Source organism: Lithobates pipiens, unplaced genomic scaffold (genome assembly GCF_037356315.1).
Source record: "Lithobates pipiens isolate NorthernLeopardFrog02 unplaced genomic scaffold, aLitPip1_a1.2 Scaffold_16, whole genome shotgun sequence".
NCBI lineage: Eukaryota > Metazoa > Chordata > Amphibia > Anura > Ranidae > Lithobates > Lithobates pipiens.
The window spans coordinates 545,808,358-545,828,797 of NW_027507748.1; the positions used below are offsets into that span (position 1 = coordinate 545,808,358).

The 20,440-nt window shown below is 43.8% G+C and overlaps 1 protein-coding gene across 1 annotated transcript in view; it reads left to right on the forward strand.

Annotated features, from left to right (window-relative positions):
• The window catches only part of KCNH3 (potassium voltage-gated channel subfamily H member 3), a 144,428-nt gene that overhangs the window by 119,879 nt on the left and 4,109 nt on the right, over positions 1–20,440 (forward strand). The window contains exons 12-14 of the mRNA XM_077483355.1: positions 1,368–1,585; positions 4,967–5,214; positions 12,717–12,793. Of these exons, the coding sequence (XP_077339481.1) occupies positions 1,368–1,585; positions 4,967–5,214; positions 12,717–12,793 (543 nt within the window). The remainder of the gene's footprint in view (positions 1–1,367; positions 1,586–4,966; positions 5,215–12,716; positions 12,794–20,440) is intronic.

A 20,440-nucleotide genomic window follows, 5' to 3' on the forward strand; every position in this document is an offset into this window, starting at 1 on the left:
CTGCTGACGTAACCAAATGACCCCGCCCCGTCTGACGGCACATGACATCAAAAGGGGACGGGGTCACCTGCCTAATCTAGCTAAAGTTCTCTCAATCTCTCCATGTTATCACACTACATACGGCCGTTATGTAAGCAGCCTTATATAGTGTAGGGCATGGATTTAGCCCCCTGAGCCATGATTGGCTGAATGCACCCTGGCTTTGGCCAATCATGGCTCTCCCAGCAGATCAAGCTGTGATTAGCCAAAGCATGTGGGTCAGGTGCATTCTTTGGCAAATCAGCAGCCATCAATGGAGCACTCCACGGTGCTCAAATTTGTCACAAACACCCCATATGTTTGGTTTGTTTGTGGATAAACAAACATCCGATGTTACACCCAACTTACGTTCGATTTGAACATCGGGACCATCCCTAATTATTTGCAACATTGTGAGACATTAATTTAGAAATAATAATACTAACACATTACACAAACATGAGAGCAGAGACAGATCACTTATTGTAATTGATAATTATAGCTGCACTGAAAAAAACAGACAGGATTGTTTCATTTTAAAGGCTGCTAGCTCAAAATGAAAAAAAGGTCCACTATGCAAAAGATCCACTATGCAAAAGGTCCACTATGCAAAAGGTCTACTAATGCCGCGTACACACTGTCGAACTGTTTGACGTACTTAGTCCGTTGAAACACATTTCAGCGGACAATCCGCTCGTGTGTGGGCTTCAGCTGACTTTTTCAGCGTGCAGTCCGGAGTACTAAGAATTTCGGTTTTTCCAAAAATCTGTCCGTCGTACTTTGGTTTCAGCGGACAATACGGTCGTCAGTATGCTAGTCCGACGGACTAAGAATGGCGCATGCCCAGAAAGGATTTACAGGGCTTTGCTGTGTCTTGGACTTCCTATTTCTAGTCCCGTCGTACGTGCTGTACGTCATCGCGCAAGCTTTCGTCGGACTGTTTGGGTATCCGTGTGTGGTCAAGTCCGTTCAGTGAAAAGTACGCCGGATTGTACGTCGGATTGTATGACGGACTAAGTACGTCAAACAGTTCGACCGTGTGTACGCGGCATAATAAGTAAATAAGAAAATGCTATATTTTAATTCCATTTTATTTTAAGCTGTAATTTATTGCTCTATGTTACTGACCATGTTAGACAAATTAAACTAAGTAGCAGACATGCCACTCAAAGAGCTAAAGGTTTTTTTTTTGTGTCTAAGATTGGAGGTGACATAATTGAACATCCATCTTATAATCGTACTGAAAGATCAGTGGACAGTTACATTTATGACCCAATGAACAAATTCTGTCATTAACATAATATAACATTTTGTATAATGTTAATAATTTCAGTACTTGCTCTCTGCAGGTAAAGGTGACCTGATTGGCTGTGAGGTCTCTTGTGAAGACGCTGGGATTAAAGCAAATGCAGACGTCAAAGCTTTGACTTACTGCGACCTTCAAGGGATCAGTCTGAAGGGTCTTCGTGACACTCTGTCACTCTATCCAGAATATGCACATAAATTCACAGGTCAAATCATACACCAGCTCAGCTACAACTTGGGAAGCAGCAGATGTGAGCCAGAGGTAAGTGAGAGACCACCACACTATGAAACATATATTGAGAACAGAGGAGTCAGACTGGCAGCTGAATTCTGTTTGGGTCTTATCAGTTAATGCACATTGTCACCTAACTATTAAAGGTGAAAAGTCTTAAATTGCACGTGTGCCTGTGTCACCTGCAGAGTCACCCTTGGCCATGTTGTGCCTTCAAATACAGAAACAGATAGAAAGGTCCAGAAGAGACATATGGTAAATAGGTACTAATAAAAGCTTATTTACCATTTATATACAAATATATACATTGCATGCCACCACCCATTAAAACAGAAACAACTTTTTCTATGATGCACATAGCACCGCTCAACCTATCCGAGCAATCAACAATGTGCGACCTTGAAATGTGCAAATGTAACACAATCCTCAATGAGATGCCTGGATAGTTGCTCAGAGTGAGGAATTTGGAGGGCCCTTTCCGCCATCGTCTCATGCCCCTTTGTGGAGGAATCCCAACCTGTCCCAATTTTTTGCTTTTGAAGATCCAGTGGTCTGGAGAAAAATTGGGATTAAAAAGCTTGGTGATGTCTCCACAAATGGGCAACTGAAAACCTTTGATGAACTGAAATCTCTCTACCACTTGCCAAACCCATTTCTTTCATTATACACAGTTAAGACATGCATACCAGAAGCAATTTAAACATGTCAGTGCTCTCTTTTCGGAGTCTGCCATTGAATCCATGTTGAGGGATGATGATGACCTTCAAAAACCCTTATCTAACATTTATAAATTCCTCTTCCTTGAGACTTATCGACTTTTAACTGTGTGTAAATCTAACTGGGAGTTGGTGGTTCCTGATCTGGACACGGAAGACTGGGAGGATGTCTAGGATGCACACTTTACTAGGCTAATCTCAGTCCGTGACCAGCTGATCCACTACAGTGCCTTGCAAAAGTATTCACCCCCCTTGGAATTTTTCATGTTTTGTTGCCTGACAACTTGGAATTAACATGGATTGTTTGAGGATTTGCATCATTTAATTTACAGAACATGCCCACAACTTGAAGATTTTTTTTTTTATTATTGTGAAGCAAACAACAAATAGGACAAAATAACAGAAAAAGTCAATGTGCATAACAATTCACCCCCTAAAGTCAATACTTTGTAGAGCCACCTTTTTGCGGCTATCACAGCTCCAAGTCACTTTGGATAAGTCTCTATGAGCTTGCCACATCTTACCACTGGGATTTTTGCCCATTCCTCCTTGCAAAGCTGCTTCAGCTAGTTCAAGTTGGATGGTTTGCGCTAGTGAACAGCAATCTTTTAGTCTGACCACAGATTTTCTATTAGATTGAGATCTGGGCTTTGACTAGACCATTCCAACACAATTACATGTTTCTCCTTAACCACTTAAGCCCCGGACCATTTGGCTGGCCAAAGAAAGACCACTTTTTGCGATTCTGCACTGTGTTGCTTTAACTGACAATTGCGTGGTCGTGCGTCGTGGCTCCCAAGCAAAATTGATGTCCTTTTTTTCCCACAAATAGAGCTTTCTTTTGGTGGTATTTGATCAACCCTGCGGTTTTTATTTTTTGCGCTATGAACAAGAAAAGAGCGACAATTTTGAAAAAAAAACAACGCATTTTTTTTTACATTTTGCTATAATAAATATCCACCAAAAATGTATAAAAAAAACATTTTTTTTCCTCAGTTTAGGCCGATAGGTATTCTTCTACATATTTTTGGTAAAAAAAAATTGCTATAAGCGTTTATTGATTGGTTTGCGCAAAAGTTATAGCGTTTACAAAATAGGGGATAGTTTTATGGCATTTTTATTAATATATATATATTTTTTACTAGTAATGGTGGCAATCAGCGATTTTTATCGTGACTGCAACATTATGGCGGACACATCGGACATTTTTGACACATTTTTGGGACCATTGTCATTTATACAGCAATCAGTGCTATACAAATGCACTGATTCCTGTGTAAATGACACTGGCAGTGAAGGAGTTAACCACTAGGGGGCATTGTAGGGGATAAATGTGTCCTGGGGCGTGTTTCAAACTATAAGGGGGTGTGGCTGTGTGTGACACGTCACTGATCTCTGCTCCAGATGACAGGGAGCAAAGATCCGCCACACTGTCATTAGGCAGTTCTTCCTCTCTGTGAGGCAATCGTGGGTATACCCGCAGGGATCGAGACTGTGAGACCAGCGGCCTGACTCACAGAGGTCCCAGCTGACATGCACATGCCGATGGTAGCACGCACAGGATGGCACGGCGGCACATTTAAAGGGACGTATAAGTACGCCCATTTGCCTGTCCGTGACATTCTGCCAATGTATCGGCAAGTGTTGCTTTAGCAGTGTGTTTGGGGTCATTGGCTTGCTGGGAGGTGAACCTCCTTCCTAGGCTTGAATCACACACAGAGTAGTACAGGTTTTGCTGAAGAATATCCCTGTATTTCAGTTTTTCAATTATCAGTTTTTTATTTCTGAAAAATAGTTTTATGTATATATTTTTCTAATTTTACTTCACCAACTTAGACTATTGTGTTCTGATCCATCACATATAATTCAGATTTAAAAAAAAATTAACTAAAGGCTGTAATGTAACAAAATAGGTAAAAAAGCCAAGGGGGTGAATACTTTTGCAAGGCATTGTATAAATGTCTGCATTGTGTATACCTGACCCCAACAAAGATAGCCAGAATTTTGCGGACAGCTCACCATACTGTGGTGAGCGACCCTTACTGTTTGTTTGTATATTATATGTGTTTTTCAAAAACAATAAAAAAATGTAACACAATCCTGCAATACTGTCCCTCAAATGTACACTGAAGATATTAACATCAAAGAGAGAGAATTTTTTTTGCAGCATCTGCCATCTGTTAGCATACTAATTATCTTCAGTGGATAACATTAGCACATTCATTATCCTAAAGCCACCCCCATTCCACTCTGCAGCTTGCATAACTGAGCTGCTAACAGCAGTTTTCCAACTTTGTAGGCAGGTGGAAACTGTTCGGAAACAAGTATAAATATAGGTAAGTCCATACACTTACAATGGCTCCAAGGAACCCTCAGTTTACTGAGATATATTGGTGTATCTTTGTCACATGCTTCTGATTACTGAATATCTGTGCTCTGGGCTATCCTATATTTTACCATTATCGATTATATGATATATCAACGGTGTAATTCGTTTTTTGCCTAGAGTTTAGTTTTAATGACTTCAGGAAAAAAAACATAGTAATGTGGAAGTGCCTTTAGGACAGCAATTGCAAAGCTAGGGGGTCTATAATGTTTTTATTTTTTTGCTGAGGTCTCGTTATATATGGTTTTGCTTCTGGAAATAATGCTCAATAATTCTGAAAATAATACTATGCCTTTACCTTCCTACCAGACTCAAATCCATACTGAACACTCTTCAAGGACAGATCTACCAGACCAAGCTTCCCCAAATTTAAATACTTCAGCCCTCACCCCAAAGAACTCCCCTCACCTCCGCCTCTCTCCATCTCGATATTCTAGCTGCAGTCCACAGCACAGATCTCAGGAAGTGACTCCAAGACGTAATCCTCACAGGGTGACCACTACTGAACTTCAGATACCACTGATGTCCCAATCAAGGCCACCAGATCTGAGCCCAAGGTACAGTCCAGAGATAACAAAGCTTTTTCATTTTTAAGATCACATTTCATTCATAGAAGCTATAGTACTGGCTTCTATGAATGAAGCAGCTGGAAAGAAAGGGGGACATAGTCATACAGTCTTGATGAGAGCCTGTGACTGCTTCCTCAGTTCTGTTAACCGCATCCGCACCGGATGATTACGATGGTGTTGGGAATGCATAGATGGAGCAGCATTTCACCTAACAAAAGAAGCATCAGTACAAGGGTCACATCCTACTGTAAGCTTTGTCCCTTTTGCTGATTTAGGTAGAACTGTGGCCAGGCTATAGACATTCAACAATTTACAAAAATAAGCTTAAAAACAAGTCCTCATTGATCTTTGTGGCTGTGGACAGTGTGGAGCAATTCATCCTCAAAAAGATTAAAGAGGTAGTAATCTGTAATTTTAAACTTGAGAGAACAGGTTTTGGGTAGTGAAGAACTGAATACAGGCACCACATCCCTAGAAATAGGAGATTTCAAGGATACAAGAAGTGAAACTTTTAAGGCACCTTAAAAGTCACACTTCTTGTATCCTTGTAATTTTAAACTTGCACCTACAGGTAGGTTTAAAAATAAGTCTTACCTGTAGGTTTAGTGAATATATTTTAAACTTGCGCTGTTTAGGAGCTATTCACATCGACTCGTCGATGATGTCACCTGCACAGGCATAGTGACTCTGCATTCAGGGCACACTGAAAAATGCAGTGCACCATGCTGCGACAGTGGCTCCTGTGCTCATACCAAGTAGTGGAGTCATTGTGGCCTGGCCATTTAAACGGCCAGAGAGCACAAACCCAGAAGGAAGACTGGGCAAAAGATGGAAGTGCTGGGAGTATTCCATGTGAAAGGTAAATCAGTCATGGTGTACTAGTATGCAGAATCACTCTGCATACTAGCACATTATGGCATAAAGCCCTTTCAAGTAAGTTCTCAGCACTTTTCTCCCCTCTTCCTGTGTACCACCTGCTCTAGGGTTTACATTAAAAATTAGAAGGCTGGTAGTTTATTAGCTTTAGTAGATTAATTACTCCACAAAGCACAAAGATACAGATGTCAGTGAGAATTTATTTAAAGCATTTTTAGTAGAGTTATTCAAAGCATTTTACTCAACCAAAAAATACACATATCACTTCTGTATTGAGATTAATTCTAAAGTCACTGGCAAACCAATAGACCCAAAGCTAATTTATAATTAAAAAAATGCCCTGTGCTTTTCACCTAACCATAGTTATTCACCCATACCTGATATTTTATGCATACCTCCTTTACTTTCTAAGATATACTTTTTATAAATGTGCTAGTAATTACATTTTTATTTTGCATATTTTGCATATGTAGCGGGTTCCCTGCATATCCCAATGCCTGGCAAAGCTGGCCAAGATTCTTCTGGGAGGGAGAAAGTGCCTGTCAGTTTCTGAGGAGGATATTTCCCCCCCTCCCTTTTTTTTCTCTTCACAGACACACATGACACTCACTCTGCTTCCTCCCCTGTGTCCCTATTGGCAGGAGGAGGAGAGACAATGACAGGAGCAATTACAAGAGCAAATCTGAAGGACTTTAACCAGCAGCAGCTGCAAAGGATTCAGGGATATGTAGACCCCACCTAAAATGGCTCCCTAGCTTTCTATGGAGACAGAACTACAATAGCCAGCCTGCTCTGGGGGAAAAGGAACTAGAGACTCCCACTTGCTGATCTCATGAGATTTCTCAGACTCCAGGAGGCAGAAGAAGAGATTAGACCTAGGGGAGAGGTGCTTCCTCCCAGGTCAGTCCACTGATTTCAGGCATCCACAGCCGGTCGGAACATCCAGCCTAAGAGAGGGGGATCCCAGGTACATATACAATGCACCTGCACCGACGGTGTGAAGCATTCCAGTTTGAGGTGACCAGTTGGGTCCCTATAAGAGCCTGCTTTGCTGACTATTGTAGTGTCACAGGGCTAGGGACATCCATTCACAGAGACACTGTATACAGAAACCATTGTTCTTTCACCTTTCTGAGGAAGATCCTGCATTCTTTACTTGATAATTGAAGGGCCAGTTGTATTGTTTGGCCATAATTTTCAGGAGTTTAAAGTGGAGGGCCACCCTGAAAAAAAAAATACATTAAAAATGAGAAAAAAATCTAAAAAAAAAAAAAATGAAAAAAAAATTTTTTTTTTTTACTTACCAGAAATGCCTGTTGCTAGGCACATAATCCTAATCTGCCTCTTCCTCCTCCGCGGAGATCTTCTTTCTTCTCTCCTCGTCACGTTGTCTTCTGGGTAATGGGTTGCGCTGTGTTCTGGGAACTGTGTGTCCCAGAACACAGAGCGTCCCATTCACAAAGCGCTGCGCGACTCGCGCATGTGCAGTAGAAAACGGGCAGTGAAGCCGCAAGGCTCCACTGCCTGTTTCCCTTAGAAAGAATGGTGGCGCCGGGACCCGAGAGCCGAGGGATGGGTCGGCCTCGGGCGGCCGACATCGCGGGCGCCCTGGACAGGTAAGTCGGCTTATTAGGTCAGCAGCTGCAGTGTTTGCAGCTGCTGACTTTTAATTAATTTATTTTTTTAAATGGCCCTCCTCTTTAAGTACACAGATGAGAGTGGCTAGCTGAAGATACAAAGCCTCATCTTTCTTCAAAAAGACTGAAGCTACTAGTGCCATATGGGCCCGCGCACACATACTCAGGGCTCTGTATATGCAGAGGGTATGCAGGACAGTTTATTTGGAAAGATAAGCCTTTAGATAGTGATTTGAGTACAGTGTTTGAAGTTGGGCCTGTGATGTCAGGGGATAGAAGAGAGAGGCCTGACATAAAGAGGGTCATTCCTCTGCTCTCCTTCTGCCTGGAGGTAGGAGGAGAGCACGGTAACCAATCTGGTACAGATTGCCATATTGTGATTTATTGTATTGAGGTGTTTGCCTCTGCTCTTGGGGTTATTCTCAGGTTTTGAATCCCCTAAAAGCAGCCTAAATATATAGTATTGAGCTAATTTGCTCTTAATCTCAGTTATTGCTCTCGAATTTCATTACTTGAATATATATTGTTACTGTTTGTTACTCTTTTCCACAGAAATTTAGCAGTGTGTGTGTTTCTCATTGGCCTTGCCAGGTGTGCCAGAGGGCACTAAGACTGCTATTGAGGTTGAGAGGCAGAGTATGCAACAAACATACTTAAGCAGCTCCTGCGGGGGTAGCGCTCCATGTGAGGGCTCATCCGGGATAATACCGCTACTCTGCAATCAACTTCTATAGACAGAACCCCTAAAAGTGCCAAGACGGACCCTGTAGACGGACCCTGTTGCTGTGACACAGTGGTGTTGTGAAGAAGGCATCAGCCCAGAATCAAAGTAGTGACTGAACTACCTGGGGAGGCCTAGACTGAAAAGGAGATTAGTCAGGTAGTACAGATATTGTCCTTTGACAAGAAAATAAGGGTGATCAATGTTAGACCTGACCGTGAGGCCTCCTGCACACATGTGCTGCTGGAATGGAAGCAAGGGATCCCTGACCGTTTCCGAGGGTCCAGTGTGCAGCTGGCTGACCAGGCTGAGTTTCGTCTAATCCAGTTACATACACTAGATAGGTGTCCGGCAAATACCAATCGAGTTAAGGCCATGAGGGAAGAAGTCCCTTTTATGCCGTCTTCGGCCATGATTGGACCAGAATTCTTCGCTGCTATGGGAGACTTTGTGTCAAAATTGCCAAGGAGCCCTTTGACATGCTCTGTTACCAAAAACTCAGGCCCTTTTCCGGGAGACATCCAGTGCCTACAGATCAGGACAACTTTGAATAGTGGCTGGACCAGGCCACACAAGCCTTGGATGAAGGGGACATTCCTGAGAGTCTCAAGAAGCAGAGAATTACAAAGAGTGTAAGGGGCACTGCCTCAGAAGCTATCTGCAATCTGAGGTTTAGTAAGATAGATTGCATCGCTCAAGATTACCTAAATATTCTGCAGGAGGAGTTTGGCCGATGGAGACAGAAGCAGACTTAATATGAGCATGCCCTCCAACACCAAGGTAAACACCTGTCTGAACATATCAGACTGCTTGAATAGGATGTTGCATCAGATCTTATTAAAGAAGGGAATGCAATCTTCTGCTGTAGATCAAGCTAGATTGCAGCAGATCCTGAGGTACTGCATGCTCTGATCCAGTTTGGATTCGGCTGTAGACTTCAGCCGATGCCATGTCCATGAAGTATCCTAAGCTCATTAAATTAGTGAGAGAGGAATAAGTCATGCTGGAGAACAAACACAAGAGCCAGGGGTTGAAATCTGCTGTCGGAGTCATAATGGCCAGCACAACTAATAGTGACCCAGAGAAACGCAAAACTTCCTGAGTTGTCCGGAGAGGGGGTTGAAGGGCCTATTGTGCACCCGGCTTTGTCCACAGCACCTGACAAGAGGTCAATGAATAGAGATGTCTGTCTAAATTATGGAGGTGTAGGTCACTTCCAGCGAGAATGTCCTACTCCACCGAGGAGGATAGACGGCTGGCGAGGACCGTAGAGAAGTGACCCAACGATGGACAGAAGGCTTGGGACTTCAAGGAGAAACTTCACTGAATCTGCAAGAGAACAATGGACACCTGCAGTTTATGCAGTTTCAGTAAATAGTATGCCTATCGGCCTACAAAATGTCATCAGAAACAGCAGTCTCGATGTCGGAAAATGAAGAAAGCACTAGTCCAGCCACAAAAACGTACTGTTCTCGATGTTTCCACCAAGCCTCCTGCCCAGTTGGTAGGCCCTCTGCCTGTAGTGCCTGTTTTGGTGGAAGGAATCTTTACAAGAGCCATTCTTGATTTGGGTGCTCAGGTGACTTTGCTGACCAGAGACTTTTACGAGAGGTATTTGTCATACTTGCCCCTGCAAAAGTTGGAAGATCAGAGATCCAGGGTATTCAAGTGGAGAATTATCCTTGTAAATGATACCTGTGGGTCAAGTTATCATGTGATCAATTGAGGGTTGGAAAGCCTCCGAATTTTGAGACACTGACCATTATGTGTCCTTGGCTGCCAGGCTCTATGGGAATTTTGTTGATTTGTAGGGACCAACAAAGATCTGGTGAAGCAGCTATTAGTATTAGCCCCTTTTGTCCCCAGATGTGATCCCTTACCTTCCCTGCCAGCAGGAGGGCCAAAGGTGTCTCCCTCTTCCACAATGGATGGAGAAGGATCCACAGCATAAGCAATAGAAACTGATCTGCAGGAGGGAGAAGTAGTTAAACAGGAAGAAGAGCCTAGTGAGCCTACCATGCCTGAGCCAGTGGAAAAGAGAAATCAACAAGGTAAGCATCCTCTCAAGAGACTGACCTGTGATGTGTTGGGTGAGAGCACCAAAGAAGTTATCCTCACCCCTCAAGCGACTCTTGCAGAGCCTGATCTTTACACCACAGATTTGGTGAAGGGCAACCTCAACTCCCTGGCACAGCTAGCTGGGCCATTCCAATTAAGGTGGCCTGTAGGCAGGGCAACCTTCCTTCCTATGTTTATTGATGGGAGGTTCCTCTGCCAGGTCCTTATGAAAATCCAAGTTGTTTGTTTTTCTGTGTACACTAACCTGTTTTTTTCCTCCACGTGTATTTGAAAGCATGTACAAGGTAAAGGACTGTTACTTCCTTTGGGGACCAAAGGTTCTTTGGTGGGGGGAGTGTGTAGTGGGTGTCCTGCATATCCCGCTGCCTGGCGAAGCTAGCTAAGATTCTTCTGTGAGGGAGAAAGTGCCTGTCAGTTTCTGAGGGGGATATTTCCCCCCTCCCTTTATTTCTCCTCACACAGGCACACAGGGTTGCTCACTCTGCATCCTCCCCTGTGCCCCTGTTGGCCGGAAGGAGAAGCAATTACTGGGGCAAATCAAAAGGACTTTAACAAGCAGCAGCTGCAAAGGATTCTGGGATATGTAGTCCCCATCTAAAATACCTTTCTATGGAGACAGAACTACAATAGCCAGCCTGCTCTGAGGGAAAAGGAACTAGAGACTCCATCTTGCTGATCTGAGGAGATTGCTCAGACTCCATGAGGCAGAGGAAGAGACTAGACCTATGGGAGAGGTGCTGCCTCCAAGGTCAGTCCACCATGTGATTTCAGACATCCTCAGCCGGTTGGGACACCGGTTGAGAGTGGGGGATCCCAGGTGCATATCCAGACGCACCTGCACTGACGGTGTGAAGCGTTACAGTGTGAGGTGACCAGTTGGGTCCCTAGAAGAGCCTGTCTGTTCCAGGATGTTTGTTTTGGCTTTAGCCGCAGGATTAGGTGAGAGGGATTTCGCCCATTTGCAGGAAACAAGGACATACAGACAGAGACACACAGAGTTAAATGGACACTGTGTACAGACATCATTGCTGTTAGTCATCTTGCTAACATTTGTAGTACCACAGGGCTAAAGGATAAAGCCATCCATTCATAGAGACACTGTATACAGACACCATTGTTCTTTCACCTTGCTGAGGAAGATCCTGCATTCATCACTTGATAATCCGGGCCAGTTGTGTTGTTTTGCCCTGCTTTTCAGGAGTTTAAGTTTAACGAGAGTGGCTAGCTAAAGATACAAAGCCTCATCTTTTTTCACACACATACTCAGGGCTCTGTATATGCAGTGGGTGTGCGGAACAGTTTATCTGGGAAGTTAAGCCATTAGATAGTGATTTGAGCACAGTGTTTGAAGTGGGGCCTGTGATATCAGGGGACAGAAGAGAGAGGCCTAACATAAAGAGGGTAATTTCTCTGCTCTCCTTCTGCCTGGACTCAGAGCCGACCTGAGTAAAGTCAACAAATCTAGTATAGATTGCCATATTGTGATTTATTGTTATTGAAGTGTTTGTCTCTGCTCTTGGGTTTATTCTCAGGTTTTGAATCCCCTGAAAGCAGCCTGGATATAGTATTGAGCTATATTGCTCTTAATCTCAGTTATTGCTCTCCAACTGCATTAATTGAATATATATTGTTACCATTTGTTACTCTTTTTCCACAGAAATATTGCAGTAAAGGCAATTTCTGTGTTTTATCATAACGTGTGTGTTTCTCATTGGTCCTTGAACTTACACTATTGCCAGGTGTGCCAGAGGGGGCTGAGACTGTTATTGGGGTTGAGACGCAGAGTATGCAACAAACATACTTAAGCGGCTCCAGCAGGGGGTAGCGCTACACATAGCTATGAGGGTAAAAAGACCTTGAGTTTTCTGCTATACCTGACCAGACACCAACTCACCAAACAGTGCAAGATATTTCATATTATTATTATTATACAGGATTTATATAGCGCCAACACTTTGTGCAGGGCTTTACAATATGAGGGTATACAGTACAGTTACAATACAATTCAATACAGGAGGAATCTGAGGGCCCTGCTCATTACAGCTTACAATCTAGGAGGTTTATGTAATGAATTATAATATTTTCAAAACAAAGCTAAAATGCACAGTATATAATTTTTAATACGCAATCACCCTACATGTTTCTAAATATTTTCACATTGCTGTTTCTTCCTACAGGGTTGTTGATGGCATAGAAGAAACTGCCCAGCGAAAGTTTACATTTTCAAACTGTAGCACCCTTTCAAATGCTCCAGGTAAGACCACCTTCATGGAAAATTTATGAAAAATCACTAAGTTCAGTAACAAGGGCAGACTGACAACTCATGGGGCCCCCGGGTAATAGAAGATTATGGAGCCTCCGGGCAATAGGAGATTATGGAGCCACACAGTACACACACACACATACATACTGTCCCTGGTTTTATTGAGGCTGGCAACCCTGATGGGGCTCCCTAGTGGCATGGGGCCCTCGGGCAGTGCCCAAGTGCCCCAATGGTCAGTCCGCCCCTGTTCAGTAATGAATAAGCCATAAATGACCTGTGTCTGCCTTTTTGTTTTTGCTTTATGTCAAGAAAAATGTAACAATTCCCATCAGGATTTGATCTGCACTGTACTGCAGATCACACTGATTCTAACACCTAACTAGAGGCTATGAAGGTATCTGGAGAAGTAGGTTGTGTTTATCCAGCATGCCTCATGAGCCCCTGAGCTTTTTATGCAAATACAAAGGCCTACTCCTCCATTTCCATAGTAACAATGCTTGAGCTCCTCTGTGGCTCATTCCTATATTGGGCATTGTATTGACACCACAATTGGCTCTGTCAACACAGAATTTGCAGGGATGGTCTACCGTTATTACATTAATCAGTCCTGAACTATACCATGCATGGAAAAAGCTGAAGCAAGCACATGTAGACAGAAAGTAGCCCAAAAAAGGTTGGTAATCTTTAGCACACCTTTAGCAATGCACAACAAAACATTCTAGCATTACTGGGAGCTCAATTCACTAAGCCCTAACTTGTGTTGCCCCAAAGCAACTTCAGCCCATGTACATTAAAGCACATCACAACATGCATGTGTGTTGTGGTGCATCATGTTGCAAAAAAAGGTTCCTGTTTAATGTTTGTGCTTCGGCAGCCTATTCTAAATTAACGTGTTGTGTTAAAGTAGAACTATGGCCTCCAATTAAAAAATATGTTCTGCGACCCTTAATTATAAGTGCTGCGGACTAAGAAAACCATTATAGGTTCAGATGCAAGATCCCACAATGCCTATTGAGTGTCCAACAATCTAAGCGATTGGTAGGGGGAAAGCACATATACTGATTATGCTGCCCTGACCATAATATCTAGGTGGGTGTCATCCCAAAGATCAACAATGCTATATGAAGATAGAACTGTGGAAGAAGTGACACCAACTTTGGGCTACCAAATAATTTGTTAAAAAATTCATAAAAACGTAATGTAATTTATTTACTCAAAATATAAAAAAAGAAACTTGGAAACAAGCACCAATTCTCTATCACTCCCCTTCCTAGCTATCCTCACTAATGTATATCTCTATCAATGTGGTGAGCTTTTACCAAATAGGACCGGCCCGTTACCCTCGCCACTGTATAGCACAGTGCCTCTATGCAGATTGCATAAATAAGCACATCTTAAATTAGTGTGCACATACATGTTGATTCCCCCTTGGCTTCATATATCTGAAGCAGTTTTTTTGACTATACAATGCCTTAAAAAAGTATTCATACCCAGGGACGTACCTAGAGCATTTGTTACCTGGGGCGGATCCTAGATTTGGCACCCCCACTTCACTGAGCATGCCTGTATGCATTCAGCCCCTCTCACACCTGTACACACTCCGCTCCTTCATCACACCTCTACGCACTCAGTCCCCCTCACACCTCTATGCACTCGATCCCCCTCACACCTCTACGAACTCGGTCCCCCTCACACCTCTACGCACTCGGTCCCCCTCACACCTCTACGCACTCGGTCCCCCTCACACCTCTACGCACTCGGCCCCCCTCACACCTCTACGCACTCGGCCCCCCTCACACCTCTACGCACTCGGCCCCTCTCACACCTCTACGCAGTCAGCACCCCTCACACCTCTATGCACTCAGCCCTCCTCACGCCTCTACCCACTCAGTCCCCATCACAGCTGTATGCACTCAGCCTCCCCTCACACCTCTACGCACTCAGCCCCCCTCATACCTCTACGCACTCAGCCCCCCTCACACCTTTATGCTCTCAGCCCCCCTCACGCCTCTACCCACTCAGTCCCCATCACACCTGTATGCACTCAGCCCCCCTCACAACTCTACGCACTCAGGCCTCCCAACACACCCATAGACACTTAGCTGCCCCCCACACCTATACACACACGGCTGCCCCCTCCCACACACACATACACACACACCTGTACACACTCAGCTGCCCCCCCCACACACGCACACACCTGTACACATTCAGCTGCCCCCACCACACCTGTACATACTTAGCTGCACACACACACACACACACACACACACACACACACACACACACACACACACACACACACACACACACACACACACACACACACACACACAAACACACACAAACACTCACCTGTACATATTCAGCTGCCTCCCCCACACACACCTGTACACACCCAGCTGACCCCCCACACACCTGTACACACTCAGTTGCCGCCCCCCCCACCCACACACACCTGTACACACTCAGCTGCCCCCCCACACACACACCTATAAACACTTAGCTGCCCCCACACACACACACACTTGTACACACTCAGCTTCCCCCCACACACCTGTACACACTCAGTAGCCCCCCCACACACACCTGTACACACTCAACTGCCCCCCCCCACACACACCTGTACATACTCAGCTGCCCCCCCCCCACCACACCTGTACATACTTAGCTGCTCACACAGACACACAAACACACACCTGTACATACTCAGCTGCCTCCCCTACACACACCTGTACACACCCAGATGCCCCCCCCCTCACACCTGTACACACTCAGTTGCCCCCCCCACACACACACACTGGTACACATTCAGCTGCCCCCCCCCACACACCTGTACACACTCAGTTGCCGCCCCCCCCCCCACACACACACACCTGTACACACTCAGCTGCCCCCACACACATACACACACCTGTAAACACTTAGCTGCCCCCACGCACACACACACACACTTTAACACATTCAGCTGCCCCCCCACACACACCTGTACACACTCAACTGCCCCCCCCCACACACACACACACACACCTGTACACACTCAGCTGCCTCCTCCCTTCTCTCACAGCCCCCCTTGTAAGGTGGTCTTCCTAGTCTCAGATCCTGTTTCTACATGTTCCGCTGAGACATGAGAGGAGCTTCAGTCCAAAATATAGTACTGGCAGTACACATGAAGGGTGCACATGCAGGAAGCAGCCAGAGGTGGCAGTAAAGGGCCCGACTGTGAGCTGAATAACACAGAGGAGCAGCTGCTGGCTCACACGAATATAGGAGGGCCAGCCGCAGCTACAGAGCACCTGCCTTGCCTTGTCCCATCCCTGATAGCTGGCCTGACTTCCCCCTAATCTGTGGCACCCGGGATGGCTCGAATCCCCACCCCCCCATAGGTACGCCACTGTTCATACCCCTGAAAAATTTCCACATTTTGTCATGTTATAACCAAAAACGTAAATGTATTTTATTGGGATTTTTTGTGATAGACCAACCCAAAGTGGCATATAATTGTGAAGTGGAAGGAAAATGTTTAAATGATTTAGAATTTTTTTTACAAATAAATATCTGAAAAGTGTGGCGTGTATTTGTATTCAGACCACTTTACTCTGATACCCCTAACTAAAATCTAGTGGAACCAATTCCCTACAGAAGTCACCTAATTAATAAATAGAATCCACCTGTGTGAAATTTAATCTCAGCATAAATACATCTGTTCTGTGAAGCTCTCAGAGTTTTGTTTGAGAACCTTAGTGAACAAACAGCATAATGAAGGCCAAGGAACACACCAGACAGGCCAGGGATAAAGTTGTGGAGAGGTTTAAAGCAGGGTTAGGTTATAAAAAAAATATCCCAAGCTTTGAACATCTCACGGAGCACTGTTCAATCCATCATCTGAAAATGGAAAGAGTACGGTAAGAGTATGGCACAACTGCAAACCTACCAAGACATGGTCGTACACCTAACCTGACAGGCCGGGCAAGATGAGCATTCATCAGAGAAACAGCAAAGAGGCCCATGGAAACTCTGGAGGAGCTGCAGAGATTCACAGTCCAGGTGGGGGAATCTGTTCACAGGACAACTATTACTCCACAAATCTGGTCTTTATGGAAGAATGGCAAGAAGAAAGCCATTGTTGAAAGAGAACCATAAGAAGTTCCATTTACAGTTTGCGAGAAGCTGTGAGGGGGACATAGCAAATATGTGGAAGAAGGTGCTCTGGTCAGATCAGACCAAAATTTAACTTTTTGGCCTAAAAGCAAAACACTATGTGTGGCGGATAACTAACACTGCACATCACCCTGAACATACCATCCCCACTGTTAAATATGGTGGTGGCATCATGATGTTGCGGGGATGTTTTTCTTCAGCAAGGACAGGGAAGCTGGTCAGAGTTGATGGGAAGATGGATGGAGCCAAATACAGGGCACTCTTAGAAGAAAACATGTTAAAGTGTGCAAAAGACTTAAGACTGGGGTGGAGGTTCAGATTCCAGCAGAACAATGACCCTAAACATACAGCCAGAGCTACAATGAAATGGTTTAGACCAAAGCATATTCATGTGTTAGAATGGCCCAGTCAAAGTCCAGACCTAAATCCAATTGAGAATCTTTGGCAAGACTTGAAAATTGCTGTTCACAGATGCTCTCCATCTAATCTGACAGAGCTTGAGCTATTTTGCAAAGAAAAATGGGCAAAAATGTCACTCTCTAGATGTGAAAAGTTGGTAGAGACATCCTCAAAAAGACTTGCAGCTGTAATTGCAGCAAAAGGTAGTTCTACAAAGTATTGACTCGGGGGGCTGAATACAAATGCACACCACACTTTCACATATTTATTTGTAAAAAAAATGTGAAAAATATTTTATCATTTTCCTTCCACTTCACTTCATTATGTGCCACTTTGTGTTGGTCTATAACATAAAATCCCAATAAAATATATTTATGTCTTTGGTTGTAACATGACAAAATGTGGAAAATTTCAAGGGGTATGAATACATTTCAAGGCACTGTATATACATTGATTCCATGGTGTTTATATTTTCTGCCTTTTCCAACCATCTATCAGCTATCAGCCATAACCCGGCGGCTGATGGGTGGCTTTATCATGAAAGCGTTCTGAGCAGCTCATTAGCTGCTGGATCGCTTTCAGAAGCAAATTCCTGTCGCTCGCCATCGTTTCTCAAGCTTACAGTTTTTACCGGAGCACCCAAGAAGTGATCCGACAGCTGGCTGGTCAGAGGTGAGCAGAGACCAGATCGTCTCTGATAGCCTCTATGGCATTGGAGGACCAGAGCGATGTCATGACCAATCTAGGGCGGAAGTAAACAATTTTTCTTTTTAAAAGCAAAAGATCAAAAAATATATATATTTTTTTCTCAACTTTTGCTTTTAGGCCTGGTTCAAACCTATGCATTTTTTTGTGTGTTTTCAGTTTTGTAGAAACACACTACAGTCCATTTAACATGGTTCCCTGTTTCAATATTTTTATTAAAGTTTTTCACAAAGAGTAGAAAAATAACATCATAGATATGTGGGTAATATATAAAGTACACAATCAAAAGTGCTCATATACCGACAAAAAAAAAGATTTACATTATCGGTCCAAGGAAGGGAAACAGAAGGCTAATAATCCTAAGGCCCACTTTAGTTGAAGAGGTTTACCTCAATATTACCACTCCCAGGCATCTCAAAGGTACTTGATTGCTTGCTTATGAAGTTGTGAACAAACTTTATAGATACAATTACGATATCTAACAAATAGACTACAAGTGTACTTCCAACTCATTATAGCATAGTGGTCGCATAATAGCCAATGTGGTTCAATGGAGCACCGTGAGGGGGGGGGGGGCTCTGTCTTCCGATACTAGGATGACATGTTCAAAATCTTTCAAGCGAATGGCCTCCAAACTTTTTTGAAAACCTTTATTTTATAATTTAAGACTGCCGAAAGCCTTTTATTGACCATGAACCAGGAAAGCTTGTGCTTGAGCTGGTAAAATGGTATGACGACTGACCTTCAGTTTCTAGCTATGGTAATTCTGACGGATACAAATAAGTGAGGAGACTCCTCTGGTGTTTTGAGGCTTCATCAACTTTGTAACCCAACAAGGCATGTTTGGGAGATTTGGTTAGATTAATTTGAGTGAGGGAATAAATGAAGTAAACTCTGATCCAGAATCGCCTTTGGAACATTGCCACCATATACAGTGCCTTGCGAAAGTATTCAGCCCCCTTGAACTTTTCAACCTTTTGCCACATTTCAGGCTTCAAACATAAAGATATAAAATTTTTATTTTTTGTGAAGAATCACCAACAAGTGGGACACAATTGTGAAGTGGAACGAAATCTATTGGATTTTTGAAACTTTTTTAACTAATAAAAAAATGAAAAGTGGGGCATGCAAAATTATTCGGCCCCCTTGCGTTAATACTTTGTAGAGCCACCTTTTGCTGCGATTACAGCTGCAAGTCGCTTGGGGTATGTCTCTATCAGTTTTGCACATCGAGAGACTGAAATTCTTGCCCATTCTTCCCTGCAAAACAGCTCGAGCTCAGTGAGGTTGGATGGAGAGCGTTTGTGAACAGCAGTTTTCAGCTCTTTCCACAGATTCTCGATTGGATTCAGGTCTGGACTTTAACTTGGCCATTCTAACACCTGGATACGTTTATTTGTGAACCATTCCTTTGTAGATTTTGCTGTATGTTTGGGATCATTGTCTTGTTGGAAGATAAATCTCTGTCCCAGTTTCAGGTCTTTTGCAGACTCCAACAGGTTTTCATTCAGAATGGTCCTGTATTTGACTGCATCCATCTTCCCCTCAATTTTAACCATCTTCCCTGTCCCTGCTGAAGAAAAGCAGGCCCAAACCATGATGCTGCCACCACCATGTTTGACAGTGGGGATGGTGTGTTGAGGATGATGAGCTGTGTTGCTTTTACGCCAAACATATCGTTTTGCATTGTGGGCAAAAAGTTCGATTTTGGTTTCATCTGACCAGAGCACCTTCTTCCACATGTTTGGTGTGTCTCCCAGGTGGCTTGTGGCAAACTTTAGACGAGACTTTTTATGGATATCTTTGAGAAATGGCTTTCTTCTTGCCACTCTTCCATAAAGGCCAGATTTGTGCAGTGTACGACTGATTGTTGTCCTATGGACAGACTCTCCCACCTCAGCTGTAGTTCTCTGCAGTTCATCCAGAGTGATCATGGGCCTCTTGGCTGCATCTCTGATCAGTCTTCTCCTTGTCTGAGCTGAAAGTTTAGAGGGACGGCCAGGTCTTGGTAGATTTGCAGTGGTCTGATACTCCTTCCATTTCAAAATGATCGCTTGCACAGTGCTCCTTGGGATGTTTAAACCTTGGGAAATCTTTTTGTATCCAAATCCGGCTTTAAACTTCTCCACAACAGTATTACGGACCTGCCTGGTGTGTTCCTTGGTCTTCATGATGCTCTCTGCGCTTTCAACAGAACCCTGAGACTATCACAGAGCAGGTGCATTTATACAGAGACTTGATTACACACAGGTGGATTCTATTTATCACCATCAGTCATTTAGGACAACATTGGATCATTCAGAGATCCTCGCTGAACTTCTGGAGTGAGTTTGCTACACTGAAAGTAAAGGGGCCGAATAATTTTGCACGCAC